The 17313-nt window shown below is 50.9% G+C and overlaps 1 protein-coding gene across 12 annotated transcripts in view; it reads left to right on the plus strand.

Annotated features, from left to right (window-relative positions):
• TBC1D14 (TBC1 domain family member 14) overlaps nucleotides 1-17313 on the plus strand; it is a 122177-nt gene that overhangs the window by 44411 nt on the left and 60453 nt on the right. For 11 of the 12 annotated variants that reach the window (XM_003950284.5, XM_054682745.2, XM_063809350.1 and 8 more), the window contains one exon: nucleotides 12996-13116. In XM_003950284.5, the coding sequence (XP_003950333.1) occupies nucleotides 12996-13116 (121 nt within the window). Of the gene's footprint in view, nucleotides 1-169; nucleotides 343-12995; nucleotides 13117-17313 lie in introns of those variants that run through there. The other variant, XM_024356009.3, reaches the window with a different exon arrangement.

Raw genomic sequence — 17313 nt, forward strand, 5'->3', positions numbered from 1 at the left:
CCCTGCCACGGCATGTGGTGCGGAGCCGTGTCCCAGGCCCGAGAACCCGTCACTCAGGCTTTGCTTCCCAGACTTTGCGCTCACTCCTCCCTCCCTGTGACTGGGGAGGCCCGCCCTGCCGCCCCCGCCGTTCCGCCGGCCTGCTGAGTCCAGCTTGCCTTCATCTGGCAGACGCGAGGGGCGGGGCTCCGAGTGCACCCATGGAGTTTCCCCGGGACTGTGGCTCTGGCGTGCCAGGAATGCGGCACGGGGAGAGTCCGTGCTTCTGCAGCCGGCCCCTCGGAGCTGCGAGGTCACAGTAGACATGATGGCCATCTCCCCTGCGCTCCTGTTCATGGACAGGTTTGTGGCTGCTTTCTTGCCTTTCTTGCTGTTGGAACTGGAGACTTAACTGGAAGCAGAGTCTTTCCTGCGTGTAGCTTTGACAGCATGTGACCGTCGGCCTTGGTTGGGCTGAGGTGTTTCTGTGGGTCTCCCCCGGTGTGAAATGGAGGTGATCCTTTCTATCTAGGCAGCATCTCTGAGTGCCCGAGCTCCCTGGGCCGGTGTTTGTGCTTATGTGTATCTCATGCCCACTGCACTTCCTTGACTTGGATATTCTGTTTTTAAGGACTAACTTTTTTTTTGAGACGGAGTCTGGTTCTGTCGCCCAGGCTGGAGTGCAGTGGCACGATCTTGGCTCACTGCAGCCTCCGCCTCCCAGGTTCATGTGATTCTCCTGCCTCAGCCTCCCAAGTAGCTGGGACTACAAACATGTGCCACTACGCCTGGCTAATTTTTGTATTTTTCTTTAGCAGAGATGGGGTTTTGCCATGTTGGCCAGGTTGGTCTTGAAATCCTGGCCTCAAGTGATCCACCCGCCTTGGCCTCCCAAAGTGCTGGGATTAGAGGCGTGAGCGGCCGTGCCCGGCCGGGATTAACTTTTTAGCATCAGATGCTACTTGAGTAGCATTTTCTGAAAGAAGAGTGGCTCCAAGTATTTCCAGCTCTTGGGTACTTTGGATTGTGTGTGGAACTAGGAATTTTGAGCAGTGATTGATCATGGTAATAGAACCTCACTTTCTTTCTTCATGTTTCCTGTGGAGGAGGTAGGATTTTCTTACATAGGAGGTTTGCTTTGAAGGAGGCTGCGTTGTTTTTCATGTCTCTGTGACAGTTCAGAGGGCTGGCCCTTTTCCCTTGCATTTTCAAAGGAGAGTCAGAGGCCCCTGTGAATGTGTGTGGCAATGTCAGTTTTTGGGGGGTGGAGATCTGGAAAGTATACCTCGGAAGTGGGATTTAGAGGAAGCATTTAGGTTTTGCCTTCTCTACCTTTGGTGAATAACAGGATTGCTATGTCCCTTCAGGAGGAAGCGTCTTAGCCTCGCTGGGCCTCGGTGTCCTGTCCGTACGGTGGCGGCTGTAATACCTTTCTTGTAGGGTCATGGGAGGAGGATGTAAAACATAGGTAAAGTGCCTGGTGCAGCACTAGGCAGGCACCTGATAGTGCCCTGCACCGGGTAACTATGCTTCAGAAAGTGGTGGCAAAGATTCCCTCCTGGGCCAGGCACTCTCCGTGGGAGCCGAGTGCTGCATGGCTCAGCTGGCTTCTGATTGCTTTGGAATCGGAAGTTGCCGGCAGTTTCTGTTAATGAGACAAAGGAGGGAAAGAGCAAGAAGCCCTGAGTAACTGCTGAAGTGCAAACAGGCGTTGAAGTGTATGGTATCTTGAGGGAGGGGACTTTGGGTTTATTTCTTAAGACTTGAGAGGCTTTGAGAAAGCCCTGATGAGTGTCCGTGGCTTGTGGAACCTGCTCCACCAGGTCAGGGAGGATTGCGTCCTGCCTCTCCAGCTGTCCTCTGCCTTCAGGGACAGGTAGCAGCCTCGGACACGTAAGTCCGAGTCGCAGCTCTGTGTTGTTTAGGTGGACGAGTCTGGGCCCGTCTCCCCAGCCTCCTACCTTCCTCTTGGTTAAGTGCAATAATAATTCTCATGTAATCTTTATAAAAAATAATTGAAAAAAGCTTTCATTCAATAATCTGAGTGTTTTACTCAGTGCCAGGAACTGTCGTAGGCACTAGAGACAGAGCGGTAATTAGAAGAGGTGGTACCCACTTCCATGAGCTTTACATTCTGCTGAAGGAGACAGATCATAGCCGCCCGACTTGTACTTTGTTTTCATAATAGTTTTTTTCTTGGAGAGAATTCCCCAAACTGTGTAAGCTCCAAGGCCCTCCAAACCTAGATCTGCGCCTGCGAACAGACGATGCAAGTGCTGAAGTAGCAGGTGTGCTGGAGTGTGGCGGAGTGGAGGGGATTGTGCAGGACAGACCACCCCTGGCCAGAGGCTCCTGAGCAGCTCTGGCTCGCTGTGGCCACATCTTCTATTCCAAGAGAAGCTGGAAACCCAGGTTTTTCTGTTTAAAATGTTGAACAAATCAAACTGAAGAACACGGCGTAGACAGAAAACACAGGCTCCCAACACGCCATCCCCGCTGATGGCTCCTGCGCACGCGCCTACACAGACCTGCCATTGAGCGCCTAGAGTGTGTGGGATGACTGACACGCCCGGTCCCCCTTCACTCTCGCCTGGCCCTAGGAGGAAGTCGGCATGATCTCTAATTGCAGATGAAAGGAGGCCCAGGGACCGGGGTTGCTTGCCCGGGGCTGCTTCTCTGTGGAAGGGCAAGGCTGGCATAGCCGCTGCTTGGTCTCCTCAAAGCCTCTTGTGCCTCACTTCTCAGCCAATGCAGGTGACACGGGGTTACCTCCCACCTTGTGGCTTTCTAGATGCAGACAGGTGCCTGAGCTGCCTGTGCGGGGAAGGAGCACTGGGTCTGTGGCCAGGCTCAGGTGTGGGGGCCTTCTCACCAAGAGAGCCGCGGTTCCTCACCGCTTCATTTGCTAGAAGCGAACAAAGGTGGCCCCGGGAGTGGGATGGACAGCCAGTAGGCTGCTTCCGGCTACTTGGTTGTCTTTGCCTTTTTACCATTGATTTGGTATCTCCTCCACCACACCCCACAGCCTTGCCTTTCTTAGGAAAAGTCTGGGAGTGGAGCAGGAGCATGGTTGCACCGTGCTGGGAGCCACATCGCTTGCTGTGTGCTCCTCTTGAGGGTGGCGCCAGCCAGCTGTTCTTCATTTGTACTGGGAGGAAACTGGAGAAACTTGTAGCCTGCACTGGGAAACTAGACTCCATGGGTCCACCGGTACTTGCCTGGGGAGGCCTGGAAGGGCCTGAGTTTGAGTCCCAGATGGCTGACCTTGAGAACTGACCTAACGTCTAGGCTATTTTCCTTGGAACACTGTCACCAATCTCACGTTGAAGCAGTGGGTGATGTTTACAGTAAATTCCATGGGAGCAGGCGCTGCATGCCTGGAACAGTGTCTGACTTAGAGTCAACATACATTTGAACAAGTAAATATTTAGGTAAAGAAATACTTGGACAGATGGAGGTGAAAGTTGCTGGCATGGTACGGCGTCTCCTTGCTCTGTAAAGGTGTTTTGTTTCTGTGTTCTGAAGCCGTGGGCACACTTCCTCTCCTTTACCCATATAGCGCTCGCCTCTTGCTTTTGCCTACTGGTCTCCTCTGGTCTTGCCAGGAGAGGAATTTGGGCTGGTGATTGGGCACTTCTTGCTATATTCCTGGGAAGAGAATGTGTCTTTTAGGTTTTATCTTAGAAAGTTAGAGGGAGAAGGCCAAGGTGGGAGGATGGCTTGAGCCCAGGAGTTCGAGACCGGCCTGGGCCACATGGTGAGACCCTGTCTCTACAAAAATTAGCCGAGTGTAGTGGGATAAGTCTGTAGTCCCAGCTGCTTCAGAGGCTGAGGTGGGAGGACTGCTTGAGCCCGAGAGGTTGAGGCTGCAGTGAGCTGTGTTCACACCACTGTACTCCAGCCTGGGTGACAGAGTGAGACTCTCAGGAAAAAAAAAATAAATAAATAAAAATAAATAAAAAAGGAGTGCTGGCTTTTTTGTTTATGGGCTGTTTTTATCATCCCCTTGTTGGGATATCCCAACCCTCTTGACGATGTTAAGCCCACAGTGCTGCCTAGAAATATAACTCAGCCCTTTAGCCTGGGCCAGGCTCATCCTGCTCCCAGGTTCTCAGCTCCCCAGCGATGGCACTGCCTACTGTGCTCTGTGTCCCACTTAGCAGCTGAACACAGCGCCAGGTGTGGGTCAGGCGTGAGTCAAGTCGCTGTCCAGATGACTGCTCCAGGTGGCCAGCCCACAGTTAGAGCCGGAGTCTGCAGTTGCCTGGCCAGCCACCTTTCCAACAGCCTCACCTGCTTCATACTGGGGGTCGAGGGGGTTATGTCCCTTGAGCATCCTGCTTCAGTGAGTCTAGGGAGGTGGGTGATAGGGTAAGGGTGATACAGGTGATCCCCACCTACACACACACACACACACACACACACACAGATATTACTGAACAATCTTTTTATGCTTTATTTATTTTTTGAGACAGGGTCTCGCTGTGTCACCCAGGCTGGAGTGCAGGGGCTCACTCAGCTTGTGGCAGCTTCTAACTCCTGGGCTCAAGCGATTCCCCCCACTTCAACCTCCCAAGTAACTGAGACCATAGGTGTGCACTACCACGCCTGGCTTATTTTTATTTTAAATGTTTTGTAGACATGAGGTCTTACTATGTTGCCCAGGCTATTCTCAAACTTCTGGCCTCAAGCGATCCACCCACCTTGGCCTACCAAAGTGCTGGGATTATAGGTGTGAGCCACTGGGCCTGGCTTGAACAGTCTTCTTAATGCCCTTCCCTGGAATGCTCTCACTCTTCAATCTTCTTTCTCTCACCCTCGAAAGCCGGACACTCCTCTTGGTTCTCAAGGTGTCCCTACCCCTGTCTCATTGGCCAGTTTATTGGTCAGCTTCTTGAGGATGGTAGCATTATTAACTCACCTGTTTGTTTTATAGTTTGGGCCTTGGAGACAATAGGTGCTCACTTAAGAGTGTGTGTCACTGAATGGAATATGCAGGGTGCCAGGCCCTGCAGCAGGTGCTGGGTGCTTTCCTGGCTTTCTTTTTATCATATTTAATCCTGAGAGGTAGAAATGAGGCTCAGAAGCAGTGCCTGCCAAGAGATAAAGTCAAGGGCAGACACAGCTCTGCCTGCTTCTCTGAAGCCCTTGGTCTCTGCTGGGCCTTCCCCCGGGCTGGTGTGAAGGCTGTGGTCCTCCTGCAGGCTCACAGCCGGCTGCTGCTGTTTCCAGCAGGGCCCCCGCCTCTGGGAAGCACAGTGTGGGCAGGGGTTCGTGCAGAGCTGCTGAGTGAGTGGGAACAAGGGGGGATCACAGGCTCAGCGCTCCATGCAGCCCCTTCTCTGGAACCCTCTCAGGATCCATTTTTGAGGCATAGTAGGCATGATGATTGTACTTAGACTGTGGAATAAACATTTTTATGTCTCTTCCAAAGGCCTTGTTTTTTTGGTACCAGCAGTGCATCACTGAATACTTGCATTTCTTCTTTGGCCTTTTGCTTGCTGTCACTTCCTACCTAATGCAACAGGAGTGGCCCGATCTTGCCAAGTTGTGTTGCTAGGAGTGCAGAAAAATCCTGTACTTTTTTGGGGTGTGATGAAGTCTTACTGATTTGAAGGATGAGGTGGGAGTGGTACAAAGCATTTCATTTTCTAATGGCAGAAATGCCTAGTTTTGCAGTGGCTTTTAAATTTTTTATGAACTTTTTTCCATCAGCAACACGTTTGCATGGCTCAGAAATCAAAAATTACAAGACAGTATATGGGTGAAAAGTTGGCTTTCTACCCTGTGCCTTTTTTTTTTTTTTTTGACACAGAGTCTGGCTCTGTCACCCAGGCTGGAGTGCAATGGTGCGATCTCAGCTCACTGCAACCTCCGCCTCCGGGGCTCAAGTGATCTTCCCACCTTAGTCTACCAAGTAGCTGGGACTACAGATGCACATCACCATGCCTGGCAATTTTTTTTTTTTTTGTATTTTTTGTAGAGACAAGGTTTTGCCATGTTTCCCAGGCTGATCTCAAACTCCTGAGCTCAAGTGATCCGCCCACCCCTGCCTCCCAACATGCTGGGATAACAGATGTGAGCAACCATGCCTGGCCTACCCCAACCATGCCTTTTGCTACCCAATATCCTGCTCCAGAAGCAATGAATATAAGCAGTTTTTGTGTTCTTCCAGAGAGTCTGTGGCTGTACAGGCAAATGCAGATGCAGGTGTTACATGGCATGCCTTGTATGATTATGTACCTTGCTTTTTTCCCTTCAAAAAAATGCCTGTTGGCCTCCTGAAAGCTGCCTGTGAGTGTATCAGGAACTCTTGGGTTGTTTCCAGACTTTATCTGACATTAAAAAATAATAATATGTTTTATGTCAGCCAGCATCTTTCAGCATGATGAGCTGCACCTTTGGCGTGTCCAGTGGCTCCTGTATGGGACCGCACAGGCCCCAGCCTGTTGTCAGAAGGTGAGGGGTGTTGGAGCCTCCAGGCGGTTTGCTGTTTTCAGCCCCCGCTGCGTCTCTTCAGATGTTGCCCTTCCAGCCTAATCGGGTGCACTGCACAGGCCTGTGAAAGACCCTGGTAACAGTGCGGAGGAGGCCGAGAGAGGCCAGAATCGGTGTCCAACGCGTACCTGACTACTCTTGTTGGGAATGGGGCTTCTGAAGGTCCTTTTGTCCCAGTTAAATGTGTGAGCCGTGGACCTCGCTCCTAATTATCAGGACACCGTGTCCTGGGGTCTGGCACTCGACACTGGACCTGGGAGCTCTGCCTTCACAGAAAAATGGACACGCCATTATTCTTAACATTACTTTGTTGGTGTCCCCTGTCTTTTCCCCATTACTTTGCAAGTCATTGGAGAAACGACCCAGGGAAGCACTGGGCCCTTTTCCCTGTGCTAAAGTGCTTCTGCCTCTCTCTGGCTTACAGGCAGGCTCTTCACATGGCCGGGTGTGGCCTGATCCCTGACGGCCCCCAGTGTGTTTCCCGGGCTCTGCCATATGGCTTTAAAATGACACTGAGCAGCCTTTGTGGACAAATCCTGACGGGGCCAGCACCTTTCAGGGCACCCTTTGATGGGCACTCCCCATTCTTGTCAACTGTGACCCCCCAAATCTCTCTGTGCCATGGGGGAGCTGAGCTGGCCCTGCTGAGGAGTTGAGTAAGGAAGAATTTCTCTGCAGTGCCCAGTCCACGAGGAGCTGAGACTGGTGGTGGGGCTGTGTGTGCATGGCCAGGCTGAACCCCCTCATTTAATCCTGAGTCTCCTCTCGGGGGCACTTAATGGGCAAAGGGAGCAGCCTGTGTGGTAGGCCTGAGGTAGGTGATTGGAGCCATGACGCCATTGCCACAAAAACAGGTGCAAGTCCTTGGCGGGATTTGTGGCAGGGCTGGCGTGGTCCACTTGTGCTTACAGAAGATGGCCCTGGTAGAGAGCGTTGCTGGGGTCTGGGGCTTGGTGTGGAGCTGTACCTGCGGGGTGCCTGAAGGAGGGGCAAGGCAGGCACACCTGGGGCGCGACTGGCATCTGTCTGCAGGGTGTATGCAGCCGAAAAAAGGCAGGAGGACAAGGAGGCTGGACAGTGGGGAGTCCTGGTGTTAACCTGGAAGACCGGAGGGTTTAGAGCACATACGACTCCTGTTTCTGTTGTTCAGTGTCTGAATGAATGCGGCCGAGGGCTGTTGAGAAAGCGTCTCGCTCTGGCCTCCTGACTGCAGAGGTGTGTCTGAGCCAAGGCTGATCGATGGGGCTTTTGACACGAGACATCAGCCTTTTAGAAAGAAGAAATGGTTCTCCTCTCATCTTTGCGGTCGTTGTCAGGTCTCCTCTCCCACCTGCTGCAGAAGGAGGGATCTGAGTGGGCACCTGGACGAAGGGGCTAGGTAGGAGGTGAGATATGCCAGCACCTAGGCGCTGTGCAGGTATGGATGGTGGCGGGAGAGGCACCACAGCCATGCGCTGGCATGTGTGCATATCGGGGTAGTGGGGCAGGACTCATGAGCTAGAGTCCTGGGCTCTCAGGGAACCCCGCTGCGACAGTGCGGGTGGCACTGACCATGTGTGGGTTGGAGGCAGGGCACCTACAGATATCGATTGTTTACTTGCCGTGCCCTTGATGGTGGGGTTGCGGCAGCTGCAGGTGAGTCTCACCAGGGTTAATGAGTGCTCTGTGTCTGCACAGCAGCTGAGACAGCTTGGAGGCCAACAGCTGCTTGTCCTTAATGCTGCTAGTAGAGTGAGTGCTTTTTCTCCATAGGACAAAGGAGTTTCTTCTTCCCACTGAAGGGCCCTTTATTGGGGATGCAAAACAAAAGGAGTCCAGCATTCTCTGGGGCAGGGTTGGTAAATGGCCCTCACCTCCTACTGGCCACCCCCCAGCTCTCAGCCCGCTCCAGGGAGGTTGTGGTGGTCTGCCACTCCTTGCCTGCTCTCTCCCAGCCCCCCACTGCCCATTACCCCTTCTTTTCAGAGGGACTGCTTCCTGCTGAGAGGTTACCTCTGTTGAGTTCTCAGTCTCGGGCCTTGATTCGTCTGGGTTGCACTCCCCTTACCTGACCCCTGTGCCTTGCATGTCAGTCCTGCCTCCTCATCGCCCTATACTTGCCTCCCCTGCACACACACACACACGGTGGCTGCTCCATTTGCCAGCAGACGTGTGTAGAACCTACTGCATGCTGGGTAGATCCTGGGGATGCAGAGGTGACTCTACCCTGCCCTCTGGGAGACCCCACCGAAGGTGAAGGCATGTGGAGAGGAGAGGGTATGGAGTCCATCACATAGGTACAGAATGGAGGGAATGCCCTGTGCCCTGGAAACAGAAGCAGGGGAGCCCAGGCCCGGCAGCTGGTCCGGGAGGGCTCTGCAGAATGCCCCGAGGGCAAGTGCGAGGACTTCCAGTGTGGAGGGTGGGACAGGTGCATTTGAAATAGTGAAAAGAGGAAGCTTGGAGCCAGCAGCCCCTCTGTTCTGTCTCCTGTGAGTGTCAGAGATGGTGGCTATGGCCATTGTGTGCTCAGCATCTGAAGGCCAAAGGGTGGGCTGACTCACCGGGCCACACAGCCCATGAAGCAGCAGCTGAGGGACTGCTGGACTCCGGAGCAGCAGCACCAGTGTGGGCTCCCTGTCGGGCAGACAGCACAGATGTTGAAGGGACAGAGCAGATGGGCTCTGCAGTGCCCAGGCTCGCTCCTGCCCAGCTGTGTTCTCTCACTGCACGTGACCTGAGAGTGATGTTTGGTCATGTGACAAGTAGGTGCAGCTCCTTGGCTCCCCCTTGGCCTCCCGGGCCCGGCCACAGCTACGCCAGGACTCCTGATGGCTCACCCCACCAGAAAGGAGGATGTCCTTTCAGCCCAGACCCCAGGCTACAGCCCCTTTTCACTTGTAGTGACTTGTTTTGGGGTCGCACTTCAGCCTCTTACCCACAAAAAAATATATCAACATGCTTCTTATGAGCTTTTCAAAAGTCATGGCCTATCATATGAGCCTAAGCTCTTATGTTAAAAATAATCATGCAGCTTTGATTTTGTTTGAGACTGAGTCTCACTGTGTCACCCAGGCTTGGAGTGCAGTGGTGTGATCTCGGCTCACTGCAACCTCCGTCTCCCAGGTTCAAGCGATTCTTTGTGCCTCAGCCTCCTGAGTAGCTGGGATTACAGGCGTGCGCCACCACGCCTGGCTAATTTTTGTATTTTTAATAGAGACAGGTTTCGCCATGTTGCCCATGTGGTCTCGAACTCCTGGGCTCAGGCAATCCACCCACCTCGGCCTCCCAAAGTACTGGGATTACAGGTGTGAGCCACCGTGCCCAGCCACAACTTTGATTTTTGACATGAATTTTTATCTGCACTACCTTTGTACAGACTAATATAGTGTTAGCCGAGACCTGAAAAACCAAGGTTTCTGTTCCTCTTAGTCGTCCTCCTGCCAGCCTGTTTCAGTGAATAACACTCCAGCTTGTGCTCAACCTTCCAGACCACGAATCTGGGAGCCACTCACCCAGACTTCTCCTTTCTGCACATCCCCACACTCCGCGGCTTCTGTGCAATTCTCCCGTCCATTCCTTACACCCTCTGCAGCTCCTGTCCCTCCAGAGTAGAGAGGCCTGTCCCGGATCCTGGTGCCTTCCCCTTCCTGACTGCAGTTTCCCAGAGACAGACAACGCCTCTTCAGCAAAATGTATACCCTTAGTGAACCCAAGTTCTGGATGCCAGGTTCTTAGTGTCTTCCACTGCCTGAAGTTTTAACCTGGTTTAATTGCCTAAGTCCTTCACTGATGGCGAAATCTTAGATGTTAAATGGATTGAATCTCAGACAATTCAAAGTTCATTTTCTTTTTCTTTCTTTTTTTGAAACAAGGTCTTGCTCTGTCGCCCAGGCTGGAGTGCAGTGGCACGATCATAGTGAAAGTCCATTTCTTATAAATAGAAATTACCTTGGGCTATGAAACTATTTCCGAAATGATTATAACCACAACAGAAAAGGAAGGAAACAGTGAAACTATTTGTTTTATTTTTTTGAAAGTTTCTGTAACTTTATTTTGATAAAATTTCAAATTTACTAAAAAACTGCAGAAAACCCCCGGAACTCCAATATATTCTTTACCAGATTTACCAACTGTGTGCATTTGGCTCCATTTGTTCTACTTCTCTTTACGTGTGATAGTATATATGCATATTTTTTCCTGTGCCATTAGAAGAGTAAGTTTGAGATACCATGTCTGTTTACCCTTAAATATATCAGCATATTTCCTAAGAACAAGGGCATTCCCTTATGTAACCACAGAACAGTTGTCAAAATGAGGTCACTTAGCATTAATCCAATGTTGTTGTCAAATCCACAGTCTGTAACCATACTTCATCAATTGTCCCAATAATCTTTTTTTTTTTTGCGATAGAGTCTCACTCTGTCGCCCCCAGGCTGGAGTGCAATAGTGTAATCTTGGCTCACTACAACCTCCGCCTCCTGGGTTCAAGCGATTCTCCTGCCTCAGCCTCCCGAGTAGCTGGGATTACAGGCATGAGCCACTGCACCTGGCCCTCTTTCATGTCCTTTTAATCTGAAACAGTTCCTCAGCCTTTCTTTGTTTTCATGACATTGACATTTTGAGAGCTTATAGGTCCATTATTGTATAGATTGTCTCAGTCTGGGTGTGTCTGCTTCTCTTCATGATTGGATTCAGGTCATGCATTCTTGGGCATCAGCGCCATTGACTTGGTGTGTTGTTCCCCGTGCATCAGATCAGATGTCCTGTGCCATCTGTCCTGGCTTTTTAAAAAATAGAGACAAGTGTCTTGCTCTGTCACTCAGACTGGTGGTGTAATCATAGCTCACTTGTAACCTTGAACTCCTGGGTTCCAATGATATCGCCTTAGCCTCCCCAGTAGCTAGGGCTGCTGATACATGCCACCGTACCTGGCTAATTTAAAAAGATTATGTGTAGAGACAGAGTCTCACTACCTTGCTCAGGTGGGTCTCAAACTCTTGGCCTCCCAAAGTGCTGAGATTATAGGTGTGAGCCACCACTCCTCGCTGGTGATGTTAGCTTTGATCACTTGGCTGAGGTGTGTCCCTCAGGTTTCTCCGGCATAAGATTAACTATTTTGCTTCATGTAATTAATAAGGAATTTGTAGGAGACACTTTCAAACTGTGTAAAAATCCATTCCTCATTGAGCTTTCCCCACTGGTGTAAGCATCTGTTGATCATTTCCTAGCTCCATTGGTCTCTCCTTACTAGGTGACTTCCCAAGAGCTTTCCTCCTCCTCCATTAATTTCTATGTTTGTTTATTTGTACCTATATGGACTAGTGGATTTCACTTTTATTCAGTGAGCTATAATCCATTGTTCTCATTATTTGGATGAGTACATTGTTCCAGATTGAGTCAGTGGGAGCCTATTCAGGCTGGCTACTGTTTCTTTTAGACACGTCCCAGTATTTCTTTGAGAACTTTCTTTCTAGTCCAGCAAGATGCTGCAGGCTCATCTTGTACTTTCTAGTAAGTCCTGGAAGCCATTTGTTTTTGATGAATGCATTGATACAGTGCATTCCAAAATTTTATTTTGTGTTAATACTACTAGTTGGGATTTATTTGTGTTATTTGGAACTTTTGTTTACATGTTCTTTGGAGAGAAGACCTTGTGATCATCTCATGAGTAACTTTCTTTTTATGATATGTGAATACTCATTATAAATAGGTAATACAGATTTACCTTGTACATAACTTAAGCTAGGGGTTACGTACTAAAGCAGCTGTTACTCTTTAACACTAATTGTGTACTTGAAATTTTAATTTGTATAACAACCTTGTAGAACATGGGGCAGTGTGCCCTTGTTAAATGTAGGAAACTGAGGCTCAGAGAGGTTAATATACTGGTCCAGTGTCATGTGGCTAATGAATGGTTGAGCCAGAGTTTCAATTCAGTTTAGTCTGACTTCAAAGCTTACTTTTTCTGATACCCTTTGTTATGACATAACACATTTTCTTACTCTAAATTATAGAATTAGTTGAATAACAAAAAGGTTTTTTGTTTGTGTGGTTGATTTTGAGACGGAGTCTTGCTCTGTCGCCTAGGCTGGAGTGCAGTGGCACGATCTCGGCTCACTGCAAGCTCCGCCTCCCAGGTTCATGTCATTCTCCTGCCTCAGCCTCCCGAGTAGCTGGGACTACAGGTGCCTGCCACCATGCTGGGCTAATTTTTTGTATTTTTAGTAGAGACGGGGTTTCACCATGTTAACCAGGATGGTCTCGATCTCCTGACCTCGTGATCTGCCCACCTCGGCCTCCCAAAGTGCTGGGATTACAGGTGTGAGCCACTGCGCCTGGCCAACAAAAAGTTTATTTCTGGCTTAAGGTCTTTCTCCTGCCGCGTAATTCTGTGTCTGTATGAAAATCAAGTCTGAAGAATTAAAGTACGTGGTTCTCAGAGGAAAGTTGACTTGTTTTTATTAGAGTGGTTCTGCTGTTCTGGTGTTTCTTGAATTACCCAGAAATGCCCTAACCTTGTTATTTTCTTCCTATAGGAACTTGCTTGCTAGAAAACAAAGTGCAAGGCTTGACAAACACAATGACTTGGGATGGAAGTTATTTGGGAAAGCGCCACTCCGAGAGAATGCCCAGAAGGATTCAAAGAGAATACAGAAGGTACACAAGATACAAAATCACAGAAATAGGCTGTTGGATGTGTTTAGCATATATTCATGAACCTTGCAAAAATGACCATATTGAGTCTGAAACTGGAAATCGCTTTGTATTATCTGCATACCACGTTCCTCAGATTTAAGTCTGTATTCACAATGTGGATGAATTTAACCTTCATTTCTTACAGCTTGTAACATGCACATAGGAAAGTCCATTTGACAGAGGTCGGCTTTAGATGTTTATAATGGTATTTAGACAGAGCTGGGCTCTAGATGTTTATAACTGTATTTAATCAGTTTTAGTAATAGTTGCAAATGTGTTTATCATCCAGTTTGTATTGTTTGATATTAAAGCTTTCTCCCGTGGGTTTCTTGGAGCTCACATCCTTCCTGTGCTACTCTGGGACAGGAAGGCGAGGGCCGACCTTCCCCGGCTCTGCTGGGATGCCTCTCCCTTGCTCACCCTGAGGCTGCCTACTTTTGGGGTGGGGATGGGGTTCATGCCAGGCCTGCATGTCCTCACCACTGGGCTGCCTTGCTCCTTACGGTGGGAGAGATGCCACTGCTGGAGGCTTGCTTGTGCACGGACACAGCAAGTCCACGGCCCAGGTAGCTGTGACCGTCGCTGCCTGCAGCTTCTCTTAGGCTGTGAGTCTCAGCCGGCTCGGCATCCTAAGAGTCTGCTGTCTGCCCCAAGTGTCGCGACATTGCCCCCAGCACCCTCGCTCCTCCAGCCTCAGTTTTATATTCATTGACATTTGCTCAGTAGACACTCTTGAGGCTCCACTAAGCGCCAGGCCTCATGCTTGGCACCGGAGTTGGAAGGGACACAGTACCCGTGCCCAACAGTGTCCCCATGGAAATGATTCCAGGGCAGGCGCAGGAGGAGTGGGGTGGCACAGACAACTGAGGTTAAAGGTGTGACAGGAAATTAATTGCTATGGGGATCATGTACTGAGTGATTACTGTGTGCTAGTTCTAACGGACTCAGCACTCGTGTTTCTAGTTCCTTTAAAACTCGCAACAACCTTGTGAAGAAGATAGTATTATTAAACTCAGTTTACCAAAGCAGCACTGAGACACAGAGGCTGTGTGACTTGATGTGCAGGGTCACATTGCTAGTAAGTAGCACAGCTGGAAACTGGTCCCAGACAGTGGGGTGCCAGGACCCCTTTTGCAGGCAGGGCCAGGCAGGTAGTGGGGACAGCATGAGCTAAGGACAATGTGCAGCTGAGCCCAGGAGGCTGACCGCCGGGAGGAGGCTGACTGCCGGGAGGAGGCTGACCGCCGGGAAGAGGCTGACCGCTCGGAGGAGGCTGACCGCCGGGAGGAGGCTGACCGCCCGGAGGAGGCTGGCTGCTCGGAGGAGGCTGCCCGCCGGGAGGAGGCTGACCGCCGGGAGGAGGCTGACCGCTCGGAGGAGGCTGACCGCTCGGAGGAGGCTGACTGCCGGGAGGAGGCTGCCCGCCGGGAGGAGGCTGACTGCTCGGAGGAGGCTGCCCGCCGGGAGGAGGCTGCCCGCCCGGAGGAGGCTGCCCGCCGGGAGGAGGCTGACCGCCGGGAGGAGGCTGACTGCTCGGAGGAGGCTGGCCATGGGGCCTGTGCGCTGCACCCGGTAGCCTGCCTCCAACCCCAAGGCTTTGCAGAGCCTCTGAGTGTTTTACTTAGGTAAGGAGTGATGGCATCACCCTGGCAAGAATATGGCTCTTGGACCAGCCCAGGCAAGAGAAAGTGGGGTCTGGCCCAGTGCTGCGTCGTGGGGTTACAGAGGATGCCCCTTTAAGTGCTAAATGGATGGGATTGACTTGCTGGGTGACCTGTTAGGTGTAGGGAGTGGTTTGTTGGGGGTGAGGCGGGAGCGCAGTGTTGAGGCTTCTGGGCAACAAAGTGGGTTTCCACATGCCACATTCTTCACGCGTCGGCAGGTTAAATTTGGTTTGAGTGTTGTCTGCCATTCTCTGCTGTAATCATCTGGACCCAGGGGACTCACTAAGTAAATCAGTGTTGGAATTCATTTTTGTTGATTGTTACATTTTGAATTTGAATCACTTATTGTGTAGGCTTATTAAAATAGCATACAATTAAAGTATGATGAGTTTGTATGCAAAGCTTAGCTATAAATTTCTTAGGAAATTAAATAACCAAGCTGCTATAAAGTTTTTAAAGAAATCACTTTAAAAAAGCAACAATTACATTAAAAAGAAATAGATCTTCCCATGGCACTTAATATCACTTACATAATGTTTGAATTTGTTTGTCTTTTTAAGACCCTGTTTTTTTTTCTTTTTTTTGAGACGGAGTCTCACTCTGTCGCCCAGGCTGGAGTGCAGTGGTGCGATCTTGGCTCACTGCACGCTCCGCCTCCCGGGTTCATGTCATTCTCCTGCCTCAGCCTCCCCAGTGGCTGGGACTACAGGTGCCCACCACCGCGCCTGGCTAACTTCTTGTATTTTTAGTAGAGACGGGGTTTCAACATGTTAGCCAGGATGGTCTCAATCTCCTGACCTTGTGATCCACCTGCCTCGGCCTCCCAAAGTGCTGGGATTACAGGCATGAGCCACCATGCCTGGCCCGACCCTGTTTTTTTTTTTGAGGGGAGCATGGATTATGTTCTTGACCTTAGAGGATATTTTTTTTCTGTGAACTGAAATGACTAGGCCAGTTCATTATGCGGTAACACAATATTGCCAAGAGGAGGACCATCTGCTTCCGTCATCAATAATAAAGAATGTAACTTACCTGCGCGAGTCATTCAATCCTGCCCGGGACCTGCTTGCTTGTCTCTGGCCCTCTCATCGCTCATCTCCCAACCCAAGGGACTTGGTGAAGCCTGGGAGGGGCTCAGGGTCAGGGACTCAGCACTGTGGGGAGGCCTCTGCGCTGCTGGCTGGGGCTGGCTGCTGTCATAGGCATCGGCTCACACAGCCTGCACTTGAGAGAGGCAGGTGCTGGGGCCGTGACAGCCTAGACTTGTGATCAGGATGGTGACAATAACTCCAGTCAGGGCCGAAGCCTAGAGAAAGTGTTGAGGAAATTCCTTTTCCTTCTCTGGAAGTTTTCTTATTACTTGAGAGAGCAACATCACGTGGTGACATAAGAACTTGGACTTTGGAGTTAGACTACCAGGGTTTGTATCCCAGCTCTGCTACGGTTTGGTTGTGTGACTTTGGGCAAGTTATTTAACCTTTCTGAGCCTCATTTTCCTCATCTCTACAGTATGGAGAACAGTAGCACCTGCCTCCATGGTGGTGAGGATTAAACGGGTGAATACACACACGCACTCAGAATAGTAGTGAACATAGAAAGTATTTGCTGTTACCGTTGTTTCTTTCTTATGACAAGTCAACCTTGAACAACAGGAAATGGAACAACGGAACACAGTGCAAGAGAATGAGCCTGAGCTTTTCAGTGCGTTCTTCATCTGCTTGGCCAACAAGTACTGAGCCATGTTGAGGCCAGGTCTTGTGCTGTGCACTGGGAGCCCAAGAGCAGTTGGGTTGACCTACCTCAAGGAGCCTGTGGCTGAGCTGGGGTCAGGTGTGCACACTGGCCAGGAGCTTTGGACCTGCTTCAAGGAGCCTGTGGTTGAGCTGGGGTCAGGTGTTCACACTGGCCAGGAGCTTTGGACCTGCCTCAAGGAGCCCGTGGCTGAGCTGGGGTCAGGTATGCACACTGGCCAGGAGCTTTGGACCTGCCTCAAGGAGCCCGTGGTTGAGCTGGGGTCAGGTGTGCACACTGGCCAGGAGCTTTGGACCTGCCTCAAGGAGCCTGTGGTTGAGCTGGGGTCAGGTGTGCACACTGGCCAGGAGCTTTGGACCTGCCTCAAGGAGCCTGTGGTTGAGCTGGGGTCAGGTGTGCACACTGGCCAGGAGCTTTGGACCTGCCTCAAGGAGCCTGTGGTTGAGCTGGGGTCAGGTGTGCACACTGGCCAGGAGCTTTGGACCTGCCTCAAGGAGCCTGTGGTTGAACTGGGGTCAGGTGTTCACACTGGCCAGGAGCTTTGGACCTGCCTCAAGGAGCCTGTGGCTGAGCTGGGGGTCAGGTGTTCACACTGGCCAGGAGCTTTGGACCTGCTTCAAGGAGCCTGTGGTTGAGCTGGTGTCAGGTGTGCACACTGGCCAGGAGCTTTGGACCTGCCTCAAGGAGCCTGTGGCTGAGCTGGGGTCAGGTGTTCACACTGGCCAGGAGCTTTGGACCTGCC

The sequence above is a fragment of the Pan troglodytes genome, chromosome 3 (assembly GCF_028858775.2).
Source record: "Pan troglodytes isolate AG18354 chromosome 3, NHGRI_mPanTro3-v2.0_pri, whole genome shotgun sequence".
Classification (NCBI taxonomy): Eukaryota; Metazoa; Chordata; class Mammalia; order Primates; family Hominidae; genus Pan; species Pan troglodytes.